This window comes from Puntigrus tetrazona, chromosome 20 (genome assembly GCF_018831695.1).
Source record: "Puntigrus tetrazona isolate hp1 chromosome 20, ASM1883169v1, whole genome shotgun sequence".
Classification (NCBI taxonomy): Eukaryota; Metazoa; Chordata; class Actinopteri; order Cypriniformes; family Cyprinidae; genus Puntigrus; species Puntigrus tetrazona.
In genome coordinates this window covers 9,025,319-9,039,369 of record NC_056718.1, presented here as the reverse complement: position 1 = coordinate 9,039,369, position 14,051 = coordinate 9,025,319, and the positions used below count along the sequence as shown (strand labels likewise).

Here is a 14,051-nt window from a genome sequence, read left to right as displayed (position 1 = left end):
TTGATGCATACTGTAAACTTTGATTAAGAAACTTATCTAGCTATGAGATGCTGTATTGTGTTGTTTTAATGAGGATGTATAGAGTTTTTTTTAACCTGTACCTTGTAATCAGTTAAGGCAAGAAAAAAAAAAATCAGGCACAGGTACATTTTGAGATTTTAGACTAAGTTCCTTATTATTACACATTAACTGTACATTATTAACATTATGCAGATTTCAATTACACTCATCTTTAAGGCCATTTCCTCAAACTTTTCTCTAGTGAAATAAGAAATGTCCACTTCAGTAGCACTTACAAGTGCCAAAATGTACTTTTTTTTGTTTCTCAGATCTACATTGTGAGCACTTTTACTGAGCGGTCTGTTCATGTAACACATGCAACATTTTATGTAACGTTTTTTTTGCCTGTTGACAGTGTTTTGTGATTTATGAAATAAGAAAATCAGATGCTCAAAAATCACCTCTGTGAAGCGTTTTAAATTTTTTAAAAAGAAAAACCCCGGCTTTATCCAATAATTCTTCATTTGCATATTTAAACAACATTGTATCCAATGTATAGATTTCTGTTCACGTGTTGAAACGAGTCAATTCCTCATTAGCAAATTTAAACAACACACACACACACACACACACACATTATTGCTGTCAAATCACACCCAAATAAAAGTTTTTGTTTACATAATATATGTTGCTTGTGCTGTGCATATTTATTATGTGTATATAAATACACACACATACAGCATATATTTTGAAAAGACTTATATGTATATATTTATATTAAAATAAATTATATCATATATAAATATATTTAATATATAAACAAAACATTTTTCATTTTCATATATATATATATATATATATATATATATATATATATATATATATATATATATATATATATATATATATATATATATATATATATATATGCATGTATTTGTATTGTTTGCCTAAAATTTTGTACGTTTTTTACATATTTCACTTTTTCTTGCCTTTTAAAAGTCCCTAATATTCTCATAGTGTCTATGGTGCTTCACAATGTAACCATAACCATAATCCATTGTTTCAGTTTATGCTCTTCATATACCTTCAATCTTCAGTACGGACAAATCTTCTTGTGCTCCTTTAGGTTTTCCTATATCGTCGCTGTTAGCAAAGATCAGAAGTGATGTTCGCCCAGACTCGATCTGACTGCGCCGATCTGTTTCTTGGTTTGATATGAGATGCGATCAGGTGTTAGCTGATCCTTTTTTTAATGATGTGACAGCGAGCAGATGTCTCTTTCATGCTCCCGAGTTCCCGATGTCTGTCCTGATGTCAGCAACAAGTGCGGGAGTTTGTAGGAGTGTCAGGTTAGCGCTCGAGAGCCGGGAACACATTGAATAGTTAGAAGCTGTAATTCGGTCCCTAATGGTGTTTCGGGCTTTCAAAGAGCTGCTAAACCGACTGTGACGTTAAGTCGGATACGTATAAAGTCGTGGAGGAGACAGACTGGCAAAGCGTCGGGGGCACTGACGTGTTTATTGTCTTGCTTGGCGGTGTTTCTTTTCGACTCGAGCCACAGGTGACAAAACAAAGCAGCACCTGAGGATACAACACCTGCTGTTGTCTTGGTCATGGCGCTCGGAGCACAAAACATCGCTGGGTGTAAATCTTTGAAAGGGCCGTCACGCTGAATTAGTGTGGCTTGGCGTAGCACTCTGTTGTAATTCACAGGTGGGACTCTGGCAGCTACGCGGTGGAGGTGTCAGGAGCTGCAGCGTCAAAACATGGGATTCTTCTGGATTTCATTTGGAGGCTTTCTATTGGCTGTTCAGGCATCAAAGGCTCGGGTTGGTCCTTGATAGATTTTAATGACACAGGAGGTCTATGCTTGATGTATTAGGTTTATCAGACTGATAGATGTGCGTCGTGTAGTGAACAACAACCAATTTAAGAATTCAAAATTTCAAAAACTCCATAAGCGAATAAAACAAAGATTATTCTACTCTACATACCACTTCAAAATCTTATGTTTAATTTGAGGCTTTACTTGCTTTTTTTTTTTTTTTATATTCTGAAAGACAATTTGACATAATTAAAAATATTAATTAGCTGACATATACCCTGGAAATGTATTTACTTTACAAAATATAAAAAAAAAAGAATATTATAAAAAAAAATTGAGAGAAGTGAATTTCTAACGTCATTCATTCGTCATTCATCCATTCATTCATTCATATTTTGTTTGTTTGTTCACTTGCTTGCTTGTTTGTTTATGCATTTTGGGCAGAACTAGTAAAATAAGCATTTGACAATATTAATATTCCAGCATATGTTATATTGAAATATTATAAAATGTATTATAACATTATATTATAACATTATAGCCATTTATGAATTTATTGAATTTGTTTGATTTATTTAGTCAATTTAAATACTTTTCCATACTTCTTTGCAACATTTTATTTTTGACTATTTTCATACATTATAAAATAAACTTTTATAATTACCAGAAATGCTGTCAAATTTTGAAAATACCTCCAAAAACATAATTTTATCTAGACATTTGCTACTCTGAATTGTTCTGTACTATATTAATAAAAACTGCTTTTAGTGGTGAATGTGTAGTTTTCTGATATCAAAATGTCCGATTAAGTGATTATTAGTTAAAAGGCACGATTTCGAAGAACATTATTATGATTTGAGTGTACCTGATATATGCTCTCCTCTGATTGGTCACGGATGGGCTCGTGTCCCGCCTCAAATACAATGTACTACAACATCGGCAGCAGAGGAAGATAAAAAGGCAAAGGGACAGGAAAAAGGTGAGTGTGAAAAGAAAAAAGAAAAGAGAAAAGGAAGAAGACTGATTGATCACACAGAATCGACAGCGGCTCCGGGAGCAGCGCGGTGACCCTCGCCGCGATGAGAGACTAAAACCAAGCTGTGAAATGCTCTCCGTCCTGACCTTTAGCAACATGCACTGGCCTAGCAAAGCGTTTCACCGCAACTATCACTTCAGCGCCGAGAATAACGCTCACTCTCTTAATAACAAATAAGAATGCCTTCACAGAGAAGAATTACAAGGCGCTCTTTCTGACCTACGCCATAGCGGGCTTTCAAATGTATATCATCCCGATTTCTGCACCTGCCGAGGGGGCGATGGAATGAATTCTACAACACTGAAGTGAAATAAATAACTGTATTGTAGCTGCATGTTTCTACAGTGAATGCTAATGTTAGCTTAGCTAAGACGAGCTGAGCCGCTGAGCTTTAAAGCTATTTTTGAAACGTCTAAACCTATATCTCTAATATATACTCCTCAATAACGCATTGACAAGAGCGCTTTTGTGTGTGATTTTTGTCAAGCTAATCGCTAACTCCTGTCCTTTCAAGGCCGCATTTATGCTAATGGCAGAATCGTCTCAATTTTCTGTGACATTAGATCTTAGCTGTTTCCACGCTACTGTCGCCGCTGGCTAATTCATTTTGTTACACAGTTAGCCATTGGCTAATTCTCTAGCCCTCTTAACAGCAAATTGATAATGCTTATCAGGTCTGCACGACTTCAAGTAATGATTGAATCTTAAGTTAACTGCTAGGCCTAGAAGCAACGTTTCTCATTTCTCTGCCACTAATGGCTAATAGACATCCAGTCTTGCTATTTAAAGATACACTCCACTCATATTCCATAGGACACAAGGCTATTTCATTCCCATTATGATGCACAACGGACAATACGGAAAGGCAATGTAATGCATGTAAACACACACACACACACACACAGGCAGCCCAGATGAGATGTGTTAAAGCTGTCTGTTTTCAGTACAAAATTAAGGAGGCTCCCAGATATTGCATCACCCAATTTATGAAAAGGAAAAGTTAACAACACATTACATTTCTACATCCAAATGATGAAATCCCAGTCTTATTAATTCAGGAGGAGTGAGAGAAGAGCAGAGAAAATGGAGTGGAATTATTTATTTCTGCAAATGAGATTAAACGCATATTATTGAGCAGGGAGCCCTGTTTAAAGTGACAGTGAGAGGCGCACTAATTTGACAGCGTACGTTCAGGCAGACATAATGATTCATTATTTCAAAGCGTTACCTGATATACGGGATCCTCCACATCTTCCTCCAAAATGGTCTGAAGAGGGGACGAAGGAGAGCAGAGATAGAGGGAAAGGGGGAGAGAAGATGACGGCCAGAAAAAGCAACCGATTTTTGGTCATTCATGTAAAAACAGAGCAAAGGCATTTTTGACATCAGGCAGTGAAAGCAGGGACAGAAGTGTAGCCAGCACCGGCCAAAAGGGGCGATTTTATCTCTTTTGAAAAATCAGTGTGAAGGAAATCACCCGCAGACATGCACCTGAGATTCAACAGACAGAGAAAGGGAAGAGGACAGAGCTGCCAGGAGTTCGGTGCACACTGTACCATTTACGCTTGGTTTTTCTGTCTGAAATAAATTTCGGAAATCGCAACCTATTTGTTGCATTCTTACTGTTTCTACAATGCCTATCAAATGCTGTTATAAATAATATTAAACAGATGTAATATGTAATAAATATACAGCATGCTATATAAATATATATATATATATATATATATAGATATATATAAATCGAAACCTGATTCAATAAAACCTTGACCATACATCAGGCCTCATATAAATCTAATTACGCTATTCTCTGAGATAAAAAATAAATAAGCCCTCGCAGAAATGTGTGGTTTTCTGTACTTTTTTATCCTTTTATATTGCATATTTCATCATTCCCTTCTGAGCTTGTTGTTGTTTTCTTTTACACCGCTCTCATTCTCCCACTGACGTATATGCGGCTGTATTTATGAAAGTATAAATTCTCTTCGGGCTTTTGAGTTTATGCGAGTGTGAAGGTTTCATGCGAGTGTGTTACCTGATAAACAGCTTGTTCACACTGCTTGTCCTTCTGAGCCTTCTTCTCGATTTCCTCCCTCTGCTTAATCTCATAAATCAACTGGAAAAGGTCACGGAGGTCAAGGATCACAGGCTCAGCCTGAGAACACATGCAGAAACACAGGAGGAAAAAAACAGATTCATAGAGACAAAGAGGAAGAAGCGACATGATCTTCTCAGTAAGGGTCCATACTAAAGAGCCGCTGGATTGTCTGCACATTTCTTCGAGCAATTCAGAGCAAAAGTATCTTGGAAAAGACATAACGAGGACCTCTTAACCTCTGCTTCGGCTGCTCTTAAATCTGCCAGATGAGAGGTGACAGAACAAAGTGCTTTCCATTGGAAAGGGCTGGGTCAGATCAAGCTTCACTTTCACTTTGTAGTTAGCATCAAAGCTCCATGTTAGCATTAAAAATGCATCTCCTGCCCAGCACGGCCTAAATGTCACTAATATCTCAATAAATACAGGGATTCAAATCCGAAGCGAATGTTTGTCCTCAAAATCAGCTCTGGATATTTTTTTGCTGCCTACTTCAGAAGATTCGCACTCATGAAAAACAATACGTCCAGATATGACAAGCAAAAAAAGAAAGAAAGAATAATTGAAATGAAATGACTCAAAGTCATTTATGTATTTTAGATACACACAATTAAATAATATCTTCACACTTTTTGCTAATTTGACAAAAGAAGTGCTTGGTTGGTAATTAAACACAATACAAATATTAGACTTTATCAGGAGTACTTTTGTTGACTGTGTTGTAAAATAAAATAAAATAAAATAAAATAAAATGTTTGTTTTAATTAACCCCTATGATATAAAGCATTAATTTAAGACAAACAGAAATGAAATGAAACAAAATAAAATGTTTGTTTTAATTAACCCATGTTACATAAAGCATTAATTGAGGGGCATCAGAAATAAAATAAAAATAATATAAAAATAAAATAAAATAAAAAATGAAATGTTTATTTTAATTAACCCCTGTGACATAAAGCATTAATTGAGCGACAGCAGAACTAAACTAAATTAAAAATTACTCGAAAATAAAGCAGTCTGAAGTTTCAAGAAACACAACCGGAACTCTACCACAATAACTTTAGTAGTATATAAGTGTTGAAAGAAAAGAAAGAGGACAAGAAAAGAAAAAAAAACCCTATGACTGAAAACAGTTTGCTGCCATTCTTTTGTCTTTCTGTGTTTGCTGGGTCACTTGTAGTTCAGAGCAAGAGAGCGATGGATGGGGGCGAGAGAGGACAGCAGATACTCATCGACCTGGTATGGGAATTGATTGAGCAACTGCCACAGAACCGCAGCACTGCAGACTACAGCAATGCAACAACAAAGAACAGCGGCAGAAACAAAGAGAGACAGAGATCAAGCCTTTCCAGAGGAGCAGAAGCTATCACAGCGGCAAATATACTCACAGTTCTGAAATATACTTGTGGATGCATAGTGTACATACAACCAGAGCTTAAAAAAAATCCATTCGTTTCACTCCGAGCAGTATTTCTATTTTAATGTTTCTGTGCTTGCGTGTCGGAAATGGTTTTCTATAAAAAATACTGATTAATAACATTGTTTTATTACATAACCCTCTGTAGGCTACAGGATGTCTTTTAATAACATGTTTGACGTTATAATTACAAAAGATTAAACCAAATGGCATGTTCTTATTATTCAAACGTCTTGTGTCTTAAGATTGTAGGATTGACACAGAGTGGTCGAACTAGGCATTGCTGTCCAGATTCAAAATACTGGAGACGTTTTTTTACTTTTTGTTGCCATATTCTCGCACAGACCCCTTTCGTCTGCCAGCTTCCATGACTGAAATTAAATACGCTCTGTTTTCCGCCAACTGGCAACCCGGGGTTCCGAAACACGATTGGGTAAAAACTGACAGTGGGCGGGTTTCATGCTTTATTCGAGTCAAAATCCTACTTTACAGCACTTTTAAAACCGGAAGTCACTTTTAAACCCAGAACTCTACATGGAATGACGTCAGCTTCACATTCTCTATAAAATATATATATTTTAAAGCCATGTAAGCGGGATAATGTACAGGCGGACGGCTGTTATCTAAATTATTTAAACAATACTGTAGAGAAATAAGCCCGTTCAGTGTGATACAAGACCCTACTGCTCAGAACGATTCAAATTTATTATGTTTTCATTTCTGTTTTTGTTCCTGTTAAATGTCATTTGTTTCCGTTTTATTTTTTCTTCCTTGAAGCAGTTCAGAGCCCTGCATACAACACACACACACACACACGCACACGTACACACAGTCTAATTTTCAGGTGTGAGTACTTACAGACTGAGCCGTTTTGATGGCCACAAACCGATGGTTTCCCTCTTTCCCACATACATAACCAAAGGCTCGGTGGTCCGTGATATCCTTCGCAATGTAGGAAATCTCATGAACTGCATGGTGATGCTGAAGAACCTGTGGAGAACGCCAGAGGACCTTTAGAGGTGCATATACATCTTGATGAGAAGATAGCGTTTAGCCTTCTTATCAGACATTCGGACCGCCTGAATAACGGTACAAACGTGCGTGAAAAACAAAGCACATGTGAGGAACTATCTTGACAACCAGGCTGTTGTTTTCTTTGTAGGTAACAGGCATATACGCACAGCTCTTATGTCTGTGAATAAGGAGAGACTATAATAAAGAAAAGGACAACAAAATACAGTAATATAACAGTATGACTGGATGAATGATTTTTTATATATATATATATATATATATATATATATATATATATATATATATATATATATATATATATATATATAAACTGAAGGGTGAAACTTCCAATCAAATACTTAAGTAATGTATTCTTTTTCTTAAAAACTGACCACATTTGTTAATTTTTTTGTCACATTTTATTTTATTTCATGTTTATTTTATGTTTTAAAGTGTATTTTTTATTTAATTTTATTCTATTCTATCTTCATTTTTACATTTTAGTAGAGGTTACATTGTTATTTTATTTTTATTTTTATACTTTATTTTATTATTACTGTTTAAAAATCATTTTAGCTCATTATTCCAGCTTACTTTATTCTATTCTATCTTAATTTTACATTTTATTTTGGCTTACAGCTTTTTATTTTATTTTATTTTCTCAAGCACGATTTGTTTGGTGTCCTGCACCTGACATAAATCAAGCGAACCCAACTTTACGGTCAACTGGAACCCAGGTGTGTACAAAACCTGTAACGTGACAGCTACAAAGTTACGTTGAGACACTGATTTTTGTTATTTGCCTCCCTTTTTAAAAGGACTCGAGCATGATTTTCGATGCCTTGCTGCGTTCTGCAGCTGCCACCGATCAATCCAACCAAACTTAATGGTCAAACCGAACCCAGCTGTGCACCAAAACCTCTAGTTTAAAAGTGACAAAGTCGCATCCAATCGGCAATTTAAACATACAAATCCAATCACGGCTACAAAGGCCTTCAGAAAAGGCCTTCAAACCCCCGAACAGACATTTAAACGAAGCGGGACATTAACCCAGAGAGGGTATCGGAGGACAGAAAATAGGTCAAAAGCTCGGAGCGAGTCGTCCTCCAGAGGCTGATGGCTGAAACACCGGGGTCTCGGCACTAGTGTCAGCCTCCTGCCGCTGAAGAGCAATCATCTGCTGAAATCTACTGCAAGTGGCAATCTTCCCCTCACCACCCACTTCATCTAGAGTCATTAAAACATCACTAACACAATACACACGCCACACGACACACACTCGGGGAGAAGCAGAGACGCACCCCCCTGGGCCCAGCAGTTAACTCCAGAGTTGCAACAGTGGATGACATCTTATGACAACTCGTCTGACTGCGAGGCGCTATTTTCCCCGCTGAAATATGAAGTGTTGTCAGTGACGTGTTAAACAAACTTCGAGAAGGAGGCTTCCTTTGTTAAAAACTTTTGAATGAGCTTAATGGGCAGCTTTCGCTATCAAACTAATCATGTCGTGTGCCCACGCAAAACGTAGCGATTTCACACTTACACCCGAGAGGGGTGATTTGGCGTTCACATTTTCAGAGGCGTGACAACCCCTGTGAAAGTCAAGTGCCGCATACTTTTTAAAAAGAGCGTTTATTGCAGAAAGAATAAACCGAATGCGATATTTACGGACACTTTCCTGTTCGCATACCTAACCAACTGACTCCACCCCTTAGTTACTGTTGCTATGTCCGACGAGCCGTGCTGCTCTCATACCACACATCACGTTCTCACGCATTGAAAAATACGCCGCGAAGCAAAGAGAAGACTGACAAAGCATCGACAGACAAGACAGAGCGGGGCACTTTGGGTACGAAACAAAGTTTTAGCTTTCAAATATTGTCTTTTTTAAAGTGCCCATGTTATGGATTTTTGAAATATAGTTATATAGCCCTATCCAGTTTTACAGACGAGCATTTATGGTAAACTAAAATATACTTTATTGTCATTTCTATGATGTATTTGCATATATTTGTAATTACACAAATGTAATGAAATTGCAATTTAAATATTTCAAATATCGCATAGCAATTTTTTAAAAACATCTTGTAAAACATATACTCTCTTTACATAGTGGTATTATTTAGGTAACGTTAGATTATCCGCAATGACTTCTTCTTTTTTAATACTTGAAAAAGTATGCATATTCAATACATTTAAGTACACAGCTTCTTTCGCAAAACATTAAATTGATTTTATTAGATATATTTAAAATGAATTCGTTCAGAAATGAATGAATGATTAAATAAATAAATAAATCACTGATTAAGTTTTCCTGCGCGGGATTACCTATGGCATTTTTTTTTTCTCTAGCTTTTTGATTTAAGACACACCTGTTTTACACAAAAAGAAATTCCATTCCATTCATGTTTTAACATGAAAGAAAATTTCCGGCTTCCCAGCGAATAAATTGCTTGTTTTCCAAGAATGCTGCTTGTAATACAAAATGAAACAGTCCCACCAACTGCAGACTTTAATCTTTCAAGTGCTTTTCTGGGTTTTAGATGCAAAATCTTCGGCACATAACTGCGTTTCCATTCCTTCTGGGCAGTTTAAAATTGGAAGCATAGAAAATCCTTGAAAGATTAATTACTTGTGTGCCTATTCAATGCCAGCCTTCCTCTAACTAGTTCACAGAAAGAAATGTTTGCCGCGAGCTGGCGTAGAGAGTGTTATCGCAGCACACGAGCCGCTTCCCATCATAATGACCCATAATCTGCAGGTCATTCGCACACGTAAGAACTTGCGCTCAATAATACACGATGCACCGCACGGCGACGCTTCATCAGAGCGGCATGTTTCAGATTGCTTCCTTTTGTGGCTTCCATTCATTCTTTTTCTTTCATTCAAATCATCGCAGCGGCCCTACGACCTCTGAGGTCACGCCGGTGCACTGATAATGACACTGTTACCATGGTGATGATACACCGCGCATCGCACTTCAAGACCCTTGAGCTACCGAGGTCAGAAAGAGGACACTGCTCTAAACCTAATGAGTTATTAGCATTTTTAAATCAGCATGTGCATGCTCTTAACATGAAGGCTGTACATTATTATGTTCAAGGTACAGCATTCTGGACAAAGCATTATCTCATGTATTTTTCTCATGGAAGGCCTCCCAGAATGCATTGTGGGTATCAACTTTTTCAGTGGCAATGAATCTGGAAGCATTTTTTTTCACATTTATTTTTGTATTATTATTATTTTTCCCCAATAGGGACTTTTAAAGGGACTTTGTTAAAAGCAGTAAAGCAGGCCAACCTGGTAAAAGGTTAATCACTAATTAATGTTGTTTAATTAAAAATAGTAGGAGAAATATAAAATGTATCTACAGAACCTAAACATTTTACTATTATTGGTAAAAACAAAACCAAACAAAAAAATATAATAATTTAAAATAATATTGTGTTGCTTCATTGGAGTGGGCGGAGTTAAAGAGCTCATCTGGCACACTTTGTGAAGGATTGGTAAAATTTTCTGTACGGCATTGTGGGTAATGTAGTTTTTCTTCACAAGTTTAGCTGCTGAACCAAAATAAATACAATTTCTCTGAAAGCACGGCTTTAGAAAAGCATATATAATTGATTAACCATCTCAGAGATCACAGCAGTTCTGTCTTTAAAGCTCTATCAGTTAAACATGATTATTTTAAAAATATAGATAAAATAAAATACAAAAAGACTAAAATAAAATCAAATAAAACAGGCTGACAATTTCAACAAAAGCAACTGTGACAGACAAGACTTTAGTTTAATACCAGACTTTCAACTGAAAGAAACTTGCACTGACTGATCTTTAAATACACCAGGGCCTTAAGATGCACAACAATGTTTTTAATAAGGCATGTTTATAAAATGTCCTAATTAAACTATGGACTAATCCTGGTTTAGCCTAAGCCCCTTCTGTGAATCCGGGCCATAGTGTCAATTAATAAGTCTGTCTTTAAGAGTTATTGTTAAAAATCTATTTATCTACAGAGAAAATGAATGTAGTTTTTTCTTGTGAAACCCATAACTCCTTCCTCAACCTTCTTAATTGGTCAGACAAACAGATAGCCCCACCCCAAACTCGCACTATTGGTTGAATCAGTGTTACTGTTTTGACAAAACTCAAACAAACAGAACAGTATATTCATGGCACCACAGAGTCACGGCGTCCACATACTTCGAGGAGACTCAAACTGAATATCGAACTGTTAGCTTAGCAACATGCTAAAGCCGTTTGCTTTAGTTTCCTGTGCTGTTTGTGTGGCCCGAACGAGTTGCTATGCAGAGCGTTTCCAAACGCGACTCCAAAGCTACCTATGACAGTTTTGGAACAAACCCATCCTATGACCAATACGATTTAAAGGCACAGAGTTCAGGTTATTCACGGCCGTCAAAGAATTACAAACACAAAGGCCTAAAACAAAAGCCCTGCCCTGTTTAATCGCTCCCTGAGGGAACGCACACACAACTTAATGACAATACACAAACAGAGCTCATAATGAGGTTTTAGAGACTGGGGACGTGTCCAACACTGGTGATGAGTGTGTGTGTGTGTGTGTGTGTTTGCTTATCTCTGGGTGCTGCTGAATAACACTGGTATGAGGAGAGGGGAGACAGCGGAAAGGGAACGCTGGTGTTACAGAGATAATGAGGATCTGGAGTCCGACGCTAAGCCCTTCAAAACCACACATTCACAGCTAATTAACCAGCCGCTTGACTCCCGTACACATTCGCACACGCGCGCTTACACACATTAGCCACGGCTTTATTAGGTCCTTGCGTAGCTACGGGCCAATAGTTAGAGATAAAGCGCACGTTTTAGCCCTTGTTTCATATCGTTTTGGAGATGCTACGTTTAAGCTTTGCTGTCGGCCTACGCCGGCACCGAGCTCAGAGATGGAAAAGTCAAGGGAAAAAGAGGACGACGCGTCCCAAAACGGGATTTTTTTCCTAAATCGGCACAGATGAGGGACAGCACGCCCAGAATCCCTTCAGAGCTCGGTGCCGCCCATTGTTTGCCATACAGCGAGGGAGGATTATACAAGGACTATCTGGGTTTTGCAAATGAGTCTGCCTAGTAGAACAATTCTTTCAATTTCCTGTCCCGTTCTTGTTCGACATGCTATACAGCGAATGACTTTATCTACTTGGTGAGCTCCTCAAATGGAGGCTCTTCCTGTTCAATAGTATCTTCTCCCTGAGCGCAGGAGATCATGACTGCGCGTTAGCGTGTGTGTGTGTGTGTGTGCAGGTGTTAACAGGCGGGACTATCGATACACCATCCTGCCCAGAGGGAGGCCAGCTGGAGCAACTGTAACAATCCTCTGCCGTGAGGAACAGACTCTGTTTGAGGATGATAAGAGCCTCTTAATGACATCACTTCAAACTGATACGCCACTTCAGATCCACATCTAAGCACACATCTGAACAAAACGCAGCCTTTTGAGTGGTTTTCTGGAGGTTTGTAATGCTCTGTGACTGCGGATCGTCCCTGACCTCCACAAACTGTCCAGAAAATGTTGAATGAATTTAAGGACGTGATGAGAGCCGGTAACATTGTCTGTGTTAAAGAGTGTTGTTACTTTTAAAAATAGGATTGGTAAAAATAATAATGATAATAAAATAAAAATAGCACGTGGCTGTGTACCATTTAAAAAAAAACTGTCAGATGTCTTTAAAATGCAATTTAATTCAATTTAGTTTAATTTGTTATTGTTTGTTTATTTATTTAAAGAAGTCACATTAATGCTCCCCAAGGCATTTACCATTGCGAAGAAAAAATGTTATTAGTGAAAAGTGCTGGCAAATGATTAATTAATTGCATCCACAATATAAATTTATACATTTTGTTTATATTATATATGTATGTGTATATCTAAATACACACACATACAGTATATATATATAAAAATGTTTTACATATATTCACATTCTAATATTTTACATTATATATAAATATATGTAATGTAGAAACATAACATATTTTTGTTTAATATATACCTGTATGTGATTTTGTATTTATATATACATAATAAATATACACAATATAATATACTATATATATATATATATATATATATATATATACACATATAGAAAAGTATATATATATATATATATATATATATAAGCATAAAAATCAAATAAATAAAAAAATATTAAGATTGTCAACAGCTCTGATGGTCAATGTTTTTTGGAAACAGTGATACAATGACACGGTATTCATTCACTGAAAAATAGAATTAAATATTTATGCCTGGTTTACGGTATTGGCAGAAGATTTTAAGCATAGTTGTAAAAGTTCATTTTGGAAACTGCATGCAATATGTGCGTAAACACAGTTTGTCAATTTTCTTCATTCATATTCTGATAAACAACAAGCTGATCCTGTCCTATGTGTCATTATGTGTGAGCAGTAAACAAAACAAGAAAGTAAAGATCAAGAGAGAGAGAGAGAGGTGAGAAGAAGCTGAGCGCACATACACAGTGACAGCGGTTGGTTTGGGCATGTAGCGGCGCACTAATTGTTCAATATTTCATTCTCTAAACACAATCTCGCATCTGTTGCCTTTGAAGCCTGTCCAAAAAGTCAAACCGGAGAAAAGCGGCTCATCATCCATTTATCATAAGAGAGG

The 14,051-nt window shown here is 36.9% G+C and overlaps 1 protein-coding gene across 1 annotated transcript in view; it reads right to left on the bottom strand.

Moving 5' to 3' along the window:
* dab1a (DAB adaptor protein 1a) overlaps nucleotides 1–14,051 on the bottom strand; it is a 315,151-nt gene that overhangs the window by 26,328 nt on the left and 274,772 nt on the right. The window contains 4 exon segments of the mRNA XM_043219597.1: nucleotides 2,694–2,756; nucleotides 4,093–4,131; nucleotides 4,900–5,019; nucleotides 7,235–7,366. Coding sequence (XP_043075532.1) covers nucleotides 2,694–2,756; nucleotides 4,093–4,131; nucleotides 4,900–5,019; nucleotides 7,235–7,366 — 354 coding nt within the window.